General features: G+C 48.8%; 1 protein-coding gene across 4 annotated transcripts; it reads left to right on the plus strand.

Annotated features, from left to right (window-relative positions):
- The first annotated feature begins 11,667 nt into the window (after positions 1 to 11,667).
- SLC16A11 (solute carrier family 16 member 11) lies at positions 11,668 to 16,009 on the plus strand. Of its 4 annotated transcripts, none has more exons than XM_082602830.1 (5): positions 11,668 to 13,491; positions 14,063 to 14,270; positions 14,615 to 14,758; positions 14,924 to 15,691; positions 15,779 to 16,009. In XM_082602830.1, exons 2-5 carry the CDS (start codon positions 14,069 to 14,071, stop codon positions 16,006 to 16,008), a joined length of 1,344 nt encoding a protein of 447 aa, XP_082458956.1. In that variant the 5' UTR covers positions 11,668 to 13,491; positions 14,063 to 14,068; the 3' UTR covers position 16,009. The 4 variants fall into 4 exon arrangements, with proteins under 4 accessions (XP_082458956.1, XP_082458955.1, XP_082458957.1 ...); XM_082602829.1 differs by lacking the exon at positions 11,668 to 13,491 and adding an exon at positions 13,659 to 13,820; XM_082602831.1 differs by lacking the exon at positions 11,668 to 13,491 and adding an exon at positions 13,659 to 13,820 and having other exon boundaries at positions 14,063 to 14,229.
- The last annotated feature ends 37 nt before the right edge of the window (positions 16,010 to 16,046 follow it).

Below are 16,046 nucleotides of genomic sequence, written 5' to 3' on the forward strand. Positions count from 1 at the left end.
TCATATTTTCAAACTCTCTTCTATGTATTTAAACATATTAGATATATTCATTTTGTATTTTTTCAATATTCCAACATCTAAACATAAAGTTCTATTCTGCTATTTGCTATTTCCACTGACTCTCATTCCTGATGCCCTATTTTTTCTTTTGTGTTTTGTTTTGTTTTGTTTTTTACACTGTAAGCTCTTAGTTTTTGAGACTTTGTCTCTCAAGATTCTTTCGGGTCTGGTCTGGTGGTATATTCCTCCAGAGAGGATTTGTGTTTGCTTCTGCCAGGTGCCTAAAGTCCTTCCAAGCTGAGACTACTTTAAATAAATCACTCAGCTGGATGTTTCTTGAAACTCAAACACCGTGTGTATTTGTGCCCTGATCCTGCTTGAGGACAGGCTTGTGGTTATGAATTTTTATGAGAATCTTCTTTCATTCTCTGGAAGACCAGCTTTCTTCTTGTCTTTGTCAACTGGAAAAAAAACAAAAAACAAAAAAGCACAACCTGGGGAATTCCCTGGTGGTCCAGTGGTTAGGACTCTGCACTTTCACTGCTGAGGGTGCTGGTTCAATCCCTGGTTGGGGAACTAAGATCTCACCAGCGGGGTGGTGTGTCCAAAAAAAAGAAAAATCAGCACAACCTAAAAGTTGATAATTATGTTTTATTTGGCAGGCTTTCTGAGGACTTCATGCCTGGGAGACAGCCTCTCAGATAGCTCTGAGGGGCTACTCTGAAGAGGTAAGGGAGGAGCCAGGATATACAGAAGTTTCATAACAAAACCCAGGTAGTCAGAATATCAAAAGATTACTGTTAATGAAAGAAAACCAGACATCTCAAGTTAATGAATTTAGCGCTCTTCTATGTATGAGAAGATGGAAAAGTCTGGGCTCATTGAAATCATTCCTTTGATATGTACCTCAGCTGTCTGGAGCCAGTATCCTGTGTTTTCCCATCCTGAGACTCCTCAGGGTGCACTGTTGGAGGGGAGCTGCAGTGGCCGATGGCTTGATGGCGGGCATCCTGCTACCATCCTGAGTGCCCTCAGGGCTCACTGCAGGGGGCAACTGTAAAATGATGGCTTGAGGGCTGCAACATCCTTTGTTTACTGATATGGCAGGTGATATTTTTCACTCACATCTTTTTTGTGGTCCTTCCTGCGGCTGCTATTATGATCTGACTCCCCAGTTCATGTGGGCCCAAGTCTTCGACACTTGCCACTCACACGGGTGTTCAGTTTGAAACTCCACATTACATTCAGCTTTAGGGTTGTTATCTGCTTAACCCTTGCTTACATCTCTGGATTTATTATGCTCAGCTGTAAGAATATCTCTTATTTTCTTTCTAGCTGAAACACTAATTTAAAAGGAATTAAAAGATTTTTTTATCTAGCACTTTTTGGTATTCTGTAGTAGGAGTTTAGCTGCCCTATTGCTAAAAAAAAGAACTTAAAGCTACTGTTTTACATTTATACATTTTGTGTCCAGCCACCTTGCCAAATTTTCTTATTAATTCTGAAAATGTTTTATGCTAGAGCCTGTTGTGTCTTCTAGGTACTCAGTCTTATCAGTATTTACTTTCTTTTTTGTGCCTGCTAAAACCTTTGTACACCGTTGGGTAATAATGGTGATAATGCTTTTTAATGAAATAGATTTAACGATTTTATCTTTAGAATAACTGCTTTTTTTGGAGAAGTGGCCTTTATTAAATTTAAGAAGTTTCCTTATATTTCTATTTTACTTAGAGTTTAAAAAGAAAAGAAAATGGCTGCTGAAGCACATCCAATGTCTTCTTAGAATTTATTGCTGTGATGCTACATCCAATTTGTAACCATGCTGTGCCTATTCATGCTTCACTCATTCACCCCTCTAGCAGGCTGAAGCTGAGGATACAAAGAGAGAAAGAGAGAGAGAGAGAGAGAGCTCTGAAGATATGGTTTTCAGGCTGGATTCAAATGATAATGGCCCTTGTGCTCTTGGCTAAGGAGTCTTGAGAGAGAGAGAGAGAGAGCTCTGAAGATATGATTTTCAGGCTGGATTCAAATGATAATGGCCCTTGTGCTCTTGGCTAAGGAGTCTTGAGTTTGTCCTGAGGGCAGTAGGAGCCTTTGTGGGTAGATCAGATTTGAATTTTGAAAAAAATCACTGCTGCAGTGAAGAGAATGAATTGCTGGTGGCTGGAAGACCAGTTAGGATGTGGGTTCCATCATTGAGACTGGGGGAGGCGAGACATGCTTTTATCTGTTGCTGCTTTATCGATGCCCACTTCATGACAGACATTATGTCAGATCCTTTACACAGAGTATAGGTGTTTCTTCCTGCTCCTTGTGTATATGTGTGGTGGAGGGAGGAGTTTGTGGTAATCATCAGAGGGAACAAATCACATTAATAATAACAAACAAAAAATCCCCATTAGAGTCCCAGGAATAGTAATAGGAATTACTCCTCCAGAGGAATAGCCCCTCCAGAGTAATCTTTGGCTTTCCAACCTCCCCAGGTTCCTTCAGGCACCAACAGGGAGTTTCATAGATGGTTTAGCCAACACTCTTGGTTTCCTGTGCAACAATGATTCTTTTTTCTCCTTCCTAACTGAGCCTAAATGGTGTTTAGGAATCCACCCTACAGCCTACAGTCATGTGCTTCAGGTGAATCCAGCTCCAGGATGAGAATAAGTCAGTTGTGGTGGTCCTATCCCCCTTGCCAATGGCTGGTTTAATCATGGGCATGGGATACAAATCTGGGCACAGATGAGGAGCTATCTGCTGGGGGCTGTAGGGAAAGATTTCTTTACTACTAAGGGGGACACACTGGAAGAGTTGTGCTCATTTTTCTCCGCAACATGCTTATGGCTGGATGCCATATCTAAAACTGGTGAAGCCATGTTGCAGCCTTAAGAGGAAAAAACTAAAACCCTGAGGGTGACAGACTGAAAACATAGGAAGAATCTGATTCCTCAATGATGATTAGCTAGCCTTGGGTATTCCTACCTCTAGTTTTATTGATACATGAGATAATATACTTTGTTATTATTCAAGGCAAGTTGAGTTGAACTCTTGCTACTTGTGGCCAGAAACATAACTAACAGAGATGGTTTGTGCTGCCACTGAGCACACTGCATATGCTCTCCAGAAGGGCTTATGACTCGCAGCCAGCAATGATCTTCCCTTCCCTCTGGGGCTGGTATTGTTACCAAGCCCAAGCTCACTCTGCTCGCCACATGACAGGCCAATGAATCAGAGAGGAGGTGTTGAGGCAAGGAAGACGACTTTATTCGGAAAGCCTGCAGACCGAGAAGACGGCAGACTAGTGTCTCTGAAAAACCGTCTTACCGGGGTCTGGATGCCAGTTTCTTTTATAGAATCAGAGAGGGAGAGGCGGTGAGGAAGTAAAGTAAAAGGGCCATCGGTCTTGCAAAACATCTCCTAGAATGACCAGCCTCGGTGAGGGTATGTGTTAGTTTCTTTTTTCTTGCAGCCATTCACAGGTGGGCAGGGTTCCCTGAGGCAGGTGGTTATGTATGATTATAATAACAAAAGCAACGAAAAGCAAAGGTTAAAGTCAAAGAAACAGATCCAACATGGAATCTGAATTAGCTCTTCTCCGTTACAGTACTACCAGGAACTGCTATCCACTGAGCTTTCTTGGCACTGCCACTTCTCATCAGCATCCCCAATATCAAATGGCATTATGGGAAGTTGGACCCCTAACTGGAGACAAAGCCTAAGGTGAAAGTGAGAGAGACCATCAGAGACTGGAGGGGTAACAGGTAGAGTGTCAAGGAGGTGTATGTACTGTGTAGGGTAGGGATGGTCAGCGGAGGCACAGGCTGCTCAAGGGTCCAGCAAGTCAGTGCCAACATGGATAATTAGCTTTGGGAGGGACTAGGAAGACAGCTTCCTTAATAAAACCAAGTTCGAAACTCCATGGATTAGCCCAGATAGGAGAAGCACTAAAACTGGGCAGCAATTCTCTGGTCCAACTTTTCCCTTCTCCTTGGGGCTCTTTTAGCTAGGCCTCCACCCTGAAAGCCCAGGTGTACATGGTTCCTCTCATTGTTGTGGCCTAAGGCTGCACACAACACTCTCATTTGGTTCACCAGCCCAGATGAACTGGCATGGAACTTTCCTAAAGACTTAAGCAAACCCTCAGGGATCAAAAGCTCTCCTGCAGGGCTTCCCTGGTGGTGCAGTGGTTAAGAATCCACCTGCCAGTGCAGGAGACACGGGTTCGAGCTCTGGTCCGTGAAGATCCCACATGCCACGGAGCAACAAGCCCGTGCGCCACAACTACTGAGCCTGCGCTCTAGAGCCCGCGAGCCACACCTGCTGAAACCCACGTGCCTAGATCCCATGCTCCGCAACAAGAGAAGCCCCCGCAATGAGAAGCCCGCGCACCGCAACAAAGAGTAGCCCCCACTCGCCGCAACTAGAGAAAGCCCGCGCGCAGCAACAAAGACCCAATGCAACCAAAAATAAACTAATAAATAAAATAAATTTTTAAAAAAGACGCTCCTCCAAGGCAGCTGGTCAACCAGCTGCCCTCACCTTTCTTTAGGCCTACTCAGATGTGACTTCCCTCCAGGCCAGACCCTGCCACCACACTCTTCAAACTACACAGTAGGCATCAGACTCACAGACTTGCTTTAAACCAGGATCAGTCCCACTGTGAGAGACTCCTGGTTGTGAATCAAGAAAGAGATATGATCAGAGTTTGAGACAAAGGTGGGTAAAGCTGGGTAAAGCTATTTGTCTGAATGAGATAGAGGAAAGGAACCCTTAGGAAGAAAGGTTACCTAGCATGTAGCCTTTAAGCATGATTTAAAATGCTTTGAAAGTAGGGGAGAAGGCTTTGCAGAGGAAATGACATTGAAGTGCAGGCAGGGGCAAAGGAGATTCAAGCAGACAAGCAGAACTCTGTTCAAAAGCAAGGGAACTGAAAGGCAAAAGACCCACCCTGTGCACAGACAAGAAGAAGTCTGTGGTAAGAGGAGCCAGTCACAACCTCTTTAGTTCACAAACCCTCGAAGGAACAAAGATCATACAACAGAGAAAGGACAGGACAATAAATGGCATTAGGAAAACTGGATAGCCACATGCAAAAGAATGAAACTAGACCACTATCTTACACCATGCACAAAAATTAACCCAAAATGGATTAAAGACTTGAATGTAAAACATGAAACCATAAAATTCCTAGAAGAACACATAGGCAGTAACCTATTGACATCGGTCTTAGCAATGTTTTGGGGGATCTGACTCCAAAGGCAAGGGAAACAAAAGCAAAAATAAATGGGACTACATCAAACTAAAAAGTTCCTGCACAGCAAAGGAAACCATCATCAAAATGAAAAGGCAACCTACTGAATGGGAAAAAGTATTTGCAAATCATATATCCAATAAAGGGTTAATACCCCAAATATATAAATAATTCATACACTCAACAACAAAAAAAACAACCCAATTAAAAAATGGGCAGAGGATCTGAATAGACATGCAGATGGCCAACAGTCACATGAAAAGATGTTCAACATCACTAATTATTAGGGAAGTGCAAATCAAAACCACAATGAGACATCATCTCACACTGTTAGAATGGCTGTTATCAAAAAGACAAGAAATAATAAGTGTTGGTGAGGAAATGGAGAAAAGGGAACCTCCATACATTATTGGTGGGACTGTAAATTGGTGCAACCACTATAGAAAATACTATGGAGATTCCTCAAAAAATTAAGTATAGGGGCTTCCCTGGTGGTGCAGTGGTTGAGAGTCTGCCTGCCAGTGCAGGGGACACGGGTTCGAGCCCTGGTCTGGGAAGATCCCACATGCCGCGAAGCAACTGGGCCCGTGAGCCACAATTACTGAGCCTGTGCGTCTGGAGCCTGTGCTCCACGACAAGAGAGGCCGCGACAGTGAGAGGCCCGCGCACTGCGATGAAGAGTGGCCCCCACTTGCCACAACTAGAGAAAACCCTCACACAGAAACGAAGACCCAACACAGCCATAAATAAATTAATTAATAAAAAAAATGAAGTATAGAACTACCATATGATCCAGCTGTTCCACTTCTGGTATTTATCTGAAGAATATGAAAACACTAATTCAAAAAGATATATGCACCCCTATGTTCACTGTAACGTTATTTACAATAGCCAAGATATGGAAACAACCTATGTGTCCATCGATGGATGAATGCATAAAGAACATGTGGTATACACACAATAGAATATCACTCAGCCATAAAAAAGGAATGAAATCTTGCCATTTGGGACAACATGGAAGTGAAATAAGTCAGACTGAGAAAGACAAATACCATATGATATCATATGTGTAATCTAAAAAAGCAAAGCATGACTTCCCTGGTGGCAGTGCTTAAGAATATGCCTGCTAATGCAGGGGACACGGGTTCCATCCCTGGTCGGGGAAGATCCCACATGCTGCAGAGCAACTAAGCCCATGTGCCACAACTACTGAGGCTGCACTCCAGAGCCTGCAAGCCACAACTACTGAAGCCCGCATGCCTAGAGCCCATGCTCCGCAACAACAGAAGCCACTGCAATGAGAAGCCTGTGCACCATAATGAAGAGTAGCCCCTGCTCTCCACAAGTAGAGAATGCCCACGTGCAGCAAGGAAGACCCAACGCAGCCATAAGTAAAAATAAAAATAAAGCAAAGCAAATGAATAAATTAAATGAAAAAACAGAAACAAATTCATAGATACAGAGAACAAGATTAGCAGTTATCAGAGGAAAAGGGGGTTAGGGGGTGAGTGCAGGAGGTCAACTGTATGGTGATACAGTTGGTAATTAGATGGTAATTAGACTTGTGGTGGGGATCACTTTGTAGTGTGTACAGATGTTGAATCATAATGCTGTACACCGGAAACATTTATATATATATATATAGTATACCTGTAAACCTGAAACACACACACACATATGTGTACAGGTGTACAGGTGTACAGGTATATATATATATAGTACCACAGAGGGGAAAAGACAGATGTCATCACTGGCCCCTTCTGGTGTGACTCCCCCTCTCAGATCAAGACATGGGAGCACAGGGAACTAGAATAGAGATTGGATGAGAGTAGAGATGAAGGGGTGGCTGTCTGTGGCCAGAAAATGGGAGGAAATGAAATGGACGGGAGCCTGCATTTGTAGAGTACCTATCATGTGCCTGCCTGCCGTTGTGCTGGTCCTTTCCAAGCTTTATTTCTTTGAAGTCTCACCAACAATGCTTTGAAGTATTATCACCTTTTAATAGATACCTAGATAATGTTGGATTTGGGAATCAAGAACCATGTTTTGAACAATTCACCGTGTCCAAGTTGTCTTTGCAGGATGCACACACCCTGCTGCCTCCATTTGAATCCTATTCCCATCCTGATGACCAGTTTTTAGTGGACATTTTGGGCTGTCTTGCATCTGAAACCCTTCCTTTGTTCGAGAAATTCCTGTGACGATGATGATGATTCCACTTTACTGAGGTATGATTGACATGTCCCACCTTATTATTTTGGATGGGAAGCAGAAGCCTGTCAACACTGAAAACACCAGGTACTCACTCTCCTGGTGTCCCTTCCAGCTATGATGAGAGCACATGACCAAGGCTCAGGTGGTCAGAAGCACGACCCTGGACTTGAGTTTGGAGCTAGAGGTGAATGAGGCAGAGAAGATATTTTCAACTGTTGACAAAGAATGTCACCTGCCATATCAGTAAGGCCATCAAGCCATCAGCACTACAGCTGCCTGGACTGTGCACCCTCAGGGGATACAGGATGGAAGAAAACAGGATACCAGTCCTAGAAAGTTAAGGTGCAGATCAAAGGAATGATTTCAGTGAGCCCAGACTCTTGCATCTTCCCATACACAGAAAAGTGCTAAGTTCAGTAACTTGAGATGTCTGTTTTTTCTTTAGTTAGCAGTAATTTTTGATGTTCTGACCACCTGGTTTTTGTTGCAAAAACTCCTGTGTATCCTGGTTCCTCCCTTACCTCTTTGGAACAGTCCCTCAGAGCTATCTGAGGGGCTGTCTCCTGGACTTAAGTCCTCAGTTTATCCACCAAATAAAAGATAATTCTCAAAAAAAAAAACAACAAAAAAAAAACCAGAATGTTTCTGAGCAGCAGCAGCAGTTTCTAGGTCCAGTGGCCGCAGAAGACCGGCAGCGACATCTAGTGTCCGATGGCGACAGCAGTGGCCTTGACCCCACGTTTAGACTTGTGGCCGGTCTGTGTTCCTGCCAAACCTAGTTCTGTAGTCTTCTTGGTAATTCTGAGTGTTACCCACTATCCTGTAATCAATCGTTTCTCTCCTTAGGTAAGTCAGAGTTGGTGCCTGTGGCTTACAACTAAGGACTTTGACACACATGTTGGGCAAAGTCCCAGAAGCAGAAAATGCTGGAATAAGACATATTTGGATATTTAAACACACAGACCAGGCTCAAAGACTTTAGCTAGGTGCTCCTCCACCATCCTGATATACTGTCCTGGAGGCTGGGCTGTCCAGAGAGATCCAAAAGCCAGAGACTCCAGATCTTCAGCAGGTAGTGGGGCTGGGGAGGTGGGGGGCGGGAGGGTGACAGAAGGAAGGGATTGGGGACTGGACTGAAGAAGCACCAGAGACAAACTTGGTAGAGGGGCTAAGAGAGGAGTAATGTGGGGTTGGGACTCCCGTCCCATCCTAGGTCTTGGCCCCAACCTAGCTCCAGCCTCAGCTCTGTCCCATCTGTGCCAACATCAAGCCCACCACCAGCCTCCCCTGGCCTCAGACTCAGCAACCACTTACCCAGTCCCAGCCCCAGCACAAGGTTCAGGGGACCTGGTTCAGTTCCCCATTCAGGTGTGGTCATCCAAGCAAATTTGTTCCCTGCACATCATAAGCCCCACTGTCCTGAGTGGGCGCCTTCATCTTCCTGTTTCGTGACCCACCCCCATTACAGAGTGTCTCAGCAGATGTGCTCCCCTGGCCTGAACCACGATCCCTGACCTTTGTGTCCTTGGCCCCTTCCTGGGTCATGGTCTTCTTCCACTTTGAGGTCTATGCTGACTTCCCATGGCTTGGTCTCGGGTGAGCTGGGATAGGAGAAGATTCTGGGAGGTGAGGGGTGAGAGGCAGCTGTATTAGGCACTTAGAAGCCCAAGATCAGCTGGGCCAAACACGGGAAAGCCTCATATTTTTGTGTACCTCAAATAGAGCCATGTTTCCTATGGGTGATGCCCTCCATCCTTGTCCGCCCCTTCCCTCCCATCCATCTTCTGCAGAGGGAGCTGCCAGTGGGTGTCCTCAGGCAATGGCTGGGCTCTGCTCAGGGATACCCAGAGGTTGCAGGCCCCAGAGGACCTAAGCACCTCTCACAGGAGCTCCCAGGAGAAAGCCCCAGAGCAGTTTTAGAGTTCACAGACACAGACGCACTCCCTGATCTTGTGGTCCCCAAAGCAGATTATGGACAGACCTTGCCCCTCTTGTCTGATCTCCCTAGACCCGATCTGGATCAGCATCTGCTTCTGGAGCTTTCTCTACGTGGGCGGACATTGCTAGTTTGGTCCATCAGCAACCACTTGTGATCTCGCCACCTCTGATGGAGCACGAGGCCCCGGGTCCACACATTCAGTGAGTCCCGTGTTCAGTGTTTCTCTCATGCAGTGAGTTGTATTCACCTTTGGCACCTTTGGGTGTCAAAGATCCAGAGATCAGTGATGCAAGGTCCCACCTCCTGGGCCTCAGGGTGTAGGGGCAATGTAGGGGTGAGGGGTGGAGGGCAAAAGGGATGATGTCACTGCAGGCTGAAAAGCGGTCAGATGGGCTGAGTAGGCAGAGTGGGAGGCACCTAACGCAGATCAGTGGTTGGGATGACTTCCCAGAGGTGGCTTCTGCCCAGAGGAGGACTTGGGAAGAAAAACTTAAATAATTTATCTAGTCATTTAAAGCATAACTTTCCTATGAAGCTATGCATCAATGATTATGAAGCAGGATGCAAAATTTTCAATGTAAAACAAGATAGTTCAAAGAAATGTCCCCTACACAAAAGGTCTACACCCCAGACTCTCCCAACACTTCTGATTCTGGTATGAGTTCTCTCCCCTCTGTGATCAGCTTCCAGTATTAGTGAATATTAGTGACTGCTGCATCAGGGGAAATTTTAAGAAGAATCAGTCCCCGGGAAAACATCTGAATTCCTTGGCCTGGCCTTCCATGATGGGACCCTCTGCCCCAGCAGCTTCGTCCTACATTATTCTCCTACACACTCCCTGTTCTCCACACAGTGGCTATTTACAGCTCCCCAAACAATAAACAATGTGCCAAGCTGGTTCATGCCTTTGTGATTTTCCACAGGCAGTTCCCTTTGCCTGGAATGCCCCTGCCCACACAGCCATCTGGCAAACTCCTACTCATCCTTCAAGACCCAGCTGAAAGAGCCCCTCTTCTGTGAAGCCTTCCCAGCAGGCCCAAGCAGAATGAGTCAATTCCTCCCATGCACCACTCTATGGTGTCTGCGTCCCTTTCGTTGTGTTAAGATGTCTTTATTTCACTTTTTCTCTAATTTGATTGTGGGGGCTTGGAGGGGAGAGACTGTAGCATTCATAATTGTATCCCTAGCCCTAAGCAGAGCATCTGGCATGGTAGGTGTCTATAAATATTTTGTATGAGGAAGCAAATGAACAAAACTTATTTTGACTCCTTTTCTTCTCATTTGTTTTTAGAGTTAAGATAGGGAGACCAGCATTTTCTCCTAAACTTTGGAAAATGCTAAGAAAACCACTCACCACTAAGAGAAAAAATCCATTTAACCTCTCTTTGTAGCCATTCACGTCTTATAAAGCTGTGTAGTTCTACTGAGAACTCACCAGACCAATGTGGTTCTTTAACCTTGAGGCATCAGTAGGTGTAGCCAGTGGGGAAGGGGCAGGGGTGCAAGAGGGGCTGACATATATCATGTTCCAGGCACTGTTCTAAGTCCCTTATTCATACATGTATACACAGTGTCTCATTTTATTCCCATAGCAATCCTATCAGGTAGGTACTATTATTATCCCCATTTTAGAGATGAAGAAATCAAGGCACAGAGAGGTTGAATAACTTGCTTACAGTAACACAGCTAATAAGTGGCAAAGATGGGCTTCAAACCCAGGAAGTCTAGCTTGGGAATTCATTCTCCCAACCTCACCGCTATATTTGCTTGTTGACTGAGAAAAATGCACAACCTAAAAGTTGAGAGTTATGTTTTATTCAGCAGACGAAACTGAGGACTTAAGCCCGGGACACAGTATGGCAGATAACTCAGAGATTGCTCCGAAGAGGCAAGGGGCGGAGCCAGGATATCCAGGAGTTTTTGAAACAAAGAACAGGTGGTCGGAACATCAAAAGATTACTGTTGGGCTTCCCTGGTGGCGCAGTGGTTGAGGGTCCGCCTGCCGATGTAGGGGACACGGGTTCGTGCCCCGGTCCGGGAGGATCCCACATGCCGCGGAGCAGCTGGGACCGTGAGCCATGGCCGCTGGGCCTGCGCGTCCGGAGCCTGTGCTCTGCAACAGGAGAGGCCACAACAGTGAGAGGCCCGTGTGCTGCAAAAAAAAAAAAAAAAAAAAAAAAAAGATTACTGTTAATTAAAGAAAACCAGATATCTTAAGGAATTTAGCACTTTTCCATGTATCGGAAGATGCAAGAGTCTGGGCTCACGGAAATAATTCCTTTGATATGCACCTCAGCCATCTGGGGCCAGCATCCTGGGCTTTCTTATCCTGAGTCTCCTCAGGGTGCACTGTTGGGGGTGGAGGGCTGCAGTGTCTGATGGTTTGATAGGGGGCATCCTGTTTCCATCATGAGTTCCCTCAGGGCTGTTGGGGTGGCTGTAATGTGATGTAATGTGATGGCTTGATGGCTGCAATATCCTTTGTTTACTCTATGGCAGGCAATATTTTTCATTCACAGCTCCATGAGCAAAAGATGTGTATAGTGATAGTAAGTTTGGCTAAGAATACAGGGAACATGAGGTAGAAGATGAATGTGCCCTTTCGCAACCAATCACCCTAGCCCCAGGCTCTGGGATGCCCTCTTCGTTCATAAGTATCCTGTAAAGGTGCTCAGTGTCACTCCCAGACCCCGAGGACCCAGTCTCCTCTTTGACTGACCTGCATTTCTACTTCACCATGGAGAGGGAGTGATTTGTTTCACTTGGGCTCATTCAGCTTGAAGCAGAGTCCTCACCAGCCATGTCAGGAGGTGGGCTCCCTGCCTTCCCCTTGGCTGAGGATATGCTGCCTCTGTCTCCCAGGTGCCTTTCACAACAGCACACCCAGCTAAGGAAACCAGTGAGACCACCTTCCTAGGGTGTGTGTGTCAGGGCTCCTGTACCCCATCCAGGCCATTTCAAGCAAAGGGCATGACATATTCATGACATATTCATTTAGGAGTGAGAAAAAGCTAGGAATGTCCATAGAGGCGGCTGATGGAAGGGTGTAGGAGAGAGGGGAGGGAGATGGGATGGAAAGGTAGTCTACCTTTGATTGTGAAAGGCTTTATGCCCAAAGTAGAGAATTTTGTTGTCGTTTTTTTCCTCCTATAGGCAGTGGAGAGCCCTCGAAGATCATGTTGTTAGGTTTACAGTTTCACTGATTAAGAAGCTGTTTTTCTTTTATTTGTAGAAACATTCTCAACCATTAGGAAACACTGCCACCATGTGGCTTTCGGATGTTGCGTATGCCAAACTGTAAACTACCAATTTCTCTGATACTGTTGGAAAATTAAACCAAAGAACACATCCCTTGATCAAACAGCTGAAGTAAATTAATGGTAAACTTAATCCTAATGTAAAAAGGAAAGTTTTTTCAAGAAATCAATACCTGGGTTCAATTATCGGATTTCTTAACTTTGTTTTTAAAATTCTAATCTAAATCTTCAGCGATTCTGACCTCAAGAATCCTTTGTATTCCCAGTAACCCCTATCTCAGAATCATAAACTCTCTGGCTCTGCAAAGGCTCTACCATTTCCAGGTCAGTTTGGCATCAAACTGTCTCCAGGCCATTTCCCTCCATGGTGGAAGATTCTATTTCAGTCCTAGGTCTGTTCTTGTATGGTTCCACAGTTGGACAGACCCAAATTCAAATATTACCACCATTTTTTTTTTTAAGTTGAGTGATTTGGGCAAGTCACCTAACCTTCCTAAGTTTCAGTTACTTCATCTGTAAAATGGGGAGAACACCTTTTTCACAGGGTGATTGTGAAGATGAAAGATGACATGTGTACATGTCCCTGGCCCATCATAAGGAAGTCCTCTTCCTTCTCCGTCCTTGAGGGCATATTATTGTTAAGCACGCAACATAACTCCGTGGAGGTGATTTAACATCCGAGGTTTTACCAGGTTCTCCAGCAACGGTTCCCTGAGAACGAAACTACTCATCCACTCAGGCTTTGGGAGGACCACCCCTATTTCCGTGCGTTGCCTACCGACGTTGCGCAGGCTGGAGATTGCAATCCACGCGTCTCCCGGGTGCACAGCCGGCGGCAGGTGCGTGGGCGTGGGCGTGGCGGCATTCATTCCTCGCCCCTCCCTTCCCCGGGGTTGGGGGTGTAAGTGGATAATTCAATCCCCGTGGGACTCGGCGTCTGGCCTCACCCGCGGCTCGGCGGATTGGCTGTCTCAGCTCGCCCCCGCCCTCCGTACCCCCCGCGTCCCAGGTGGTTCAGCCCCCCTGTGGAGCTCTCTGTTTACCTTGAGAGCCCGTCCAAGTTGGGCTCCATCTCTACATTTGCTCCCTCTGGGGCCCCGCCCGCCCCGGAAGCAGGGAGAAAAGCGGGCCGAGCCCTTTCTCTCCCCGCACCGCCCGGAGAGGTCGGGTAAGGGAGACGGGTGTGTGGGAGGGGGAGTCTCAGGCCTGGGGGATCCGGCTGTCATCCCGTCCCGGGATCGCGCGAACCCGGGAGTTCTGTCCCTAGGCTCCTCCGCCTCCGTCCTGTCGTGCTTAGGGTGACGTGCCCACCCTGGGCAAAGAGCCAGAAGCTGGATCTCAGGGATGCCCAGGTCCCGAAAGGAGGCACAGACCTGGAGACTTCTCTCACAGGTGTTCCCCCTCCTCCAGGCGGTGATGACCCCCAAGCCAGCCGGACCCCCGGACGGGGGCTGGGGCTGGGTGGTGGCGGCCGCAGCCTTCGCGGTGAATGGGCTCTCCTACGGACTGTTACGCTCCCTGGGCCTCGCCCTCCCTGACCTCGCGGAGCATTTTGACCGAAGCGCTCAGGACACTGCGTGGGTCAGCGCCCTGGCCCTGGCCGTGCAGCAGGCAGCCAGTGAGGGGGGTCCCCGAGGTGGGAGGCGGGAACCGGGATGGAGGGGCCATGAGTGCAGTGGTGGGGGGCAGGCAGCCAGTGAGGGGGGCCCCCGAGGTGGGAGGCCGGAACCGGGATGGAGGGGCCATGAGTGCAGTGGTGGGGGACACCTGCTTGATTACCAGACAACCTAAGAAAGGTCGACCAGTGTACCTAAGTTCTAGAATATAGTGGGTCTTGAGGTCAAGGCGGAGGGGCTATTAGGCAGGGGGAGAAGTTTAGGCCAGGCAAACAGCCAATGAGAAGTGTTGGAGCGAGTTTGGGGGTCCAGGAGCGTGCCTTCCGTTGACTCCGCCTCCTTCCAGGCCCAGTGGGCAGCGCCCTGAGCACCCGCTGGGGGGCGCGCCCCGTGGTGATGGTTGGGGGCGTCCTCACCTCGCTCGGCTTCGTCTTCTCGGCTTTCGCCCGCAGTCTGCTGCACCTCTACCTTGGCCTGGGCGTCCTTGCTGGTGAGGAGAAAGGGATTCTCGTGTTCTTCATGGGTGATGGTGGAGATAGGAGCGCGTCGGGAGCTGGAGGCCGAGGGCGCGAGGGCCTCCTGCGAGCAGCCGAGCTGGGATGGTGGGGGCAGGCATCCCCGGCTCCTGTCCTCACCCGGTCCTATCCATTCGCAGGCTCCGGCTGGGCCCTGGTATTCGCCCCTGCCCTCGGGACCCTCTCCCGTTACTTCTCCCGCCGTCGAGTCTTGGCCGTGGGGCTGGCACTCACGGGCAACGGGGCCTCCTCGCTGCTTCTGGCGCCCGCCTTGCAGCTCCTCCTCGATAATTTCGGCTGGCGGGGCGCCCTGCTCCTCCTTGGCGCCATTACCCTCCACCTCACCCCCTGTGGCGCCCTGCTGCGACCCCTGGCGCTCCCTGGAGACCCCCTGGGCCCACCCCGAAGCCCGCTAGCTGCCCTCGGCCTAGGTCTCTTCACACGCCGGGCCTTCTTAGTTTTTGCTCTAGGCACGGCCTTAGTGGGGGGTGGGTACTTCGTCCCCTACGTGCACCTGGCCCCTCACGCTTTAGATCGGGGCCTGGGGGGGTATGGGGCAGTGCTGGTGGTGGCGGTGGCTGCCGTGGGGGACGCGGGCGCCCGGCTGCTCTGCGGGTGGCTGGCGGACCAGGGTTGGGTGCCCCTCCCGCGGTTGCTGGCGATGTTTGGGGCCCTGACAGGGCTAGGGCTGCTGGCGGTGGGTCTGGTGCCAGTGGCGGGGAACGAGGAGAGCTGGGGGGGCCCCCTGCTGGCCGCGGCTGGGGCCTACGGGCTGAGCGCCGGAAGTTACGCCCCGTTGGTTTTCGGCGTGCTCCCGGGGCTGGTGGGCGTCGGAGGTGTGGTACAGGCCACCGGGCTGGTGATGATGCTGATGAGCCTCGGGGGGCTTCTGGGCCCTCCCCTGTCAGGTAAGGGCCTGAGCCAGCAGATCCGCTCGCACCCCTCCTCTGCACCTGGGCACGGAGGCCTCTGAGTTCCTTTCCCCCTCCTCTCAGGCTTCCTAAGGGATGAGACAGGAGACTTCACCGCCTCCTTCCTCGTGTGCAGCTCTTTCATCCTCTCTGGCAGCTTCATCTACATGGGGCTGCCCAGTGCGCTGCCCTCCTGCCGTCCAGCCTCACGTCCAGGCACCCCACCCCCTGAGAGGGGGGAGCTGCTTCCCGACCCTCAGGTTGCCCTGCTCCCCCCAGTAGGCCCTCACTCCACTCTGGACACCACTTGTTGACCATTTTCTTGCTTGAGCCTCGCCCCCAATAAAGACTT

The sequence above is a fragment of the Mesoplodon mirus genome (assembly GCF_964341445.2).
Source record: "Mesoplodon mirus genome assembly, chromosome: 18".
NCBI classification, from domain to species: domain Eukaryota; kingdom Metazoa; phylum Chordata; class Mammalia; order Artiodactyla; family Ziphiidae; genus Mesoplodon; species Mesoplodon mirus.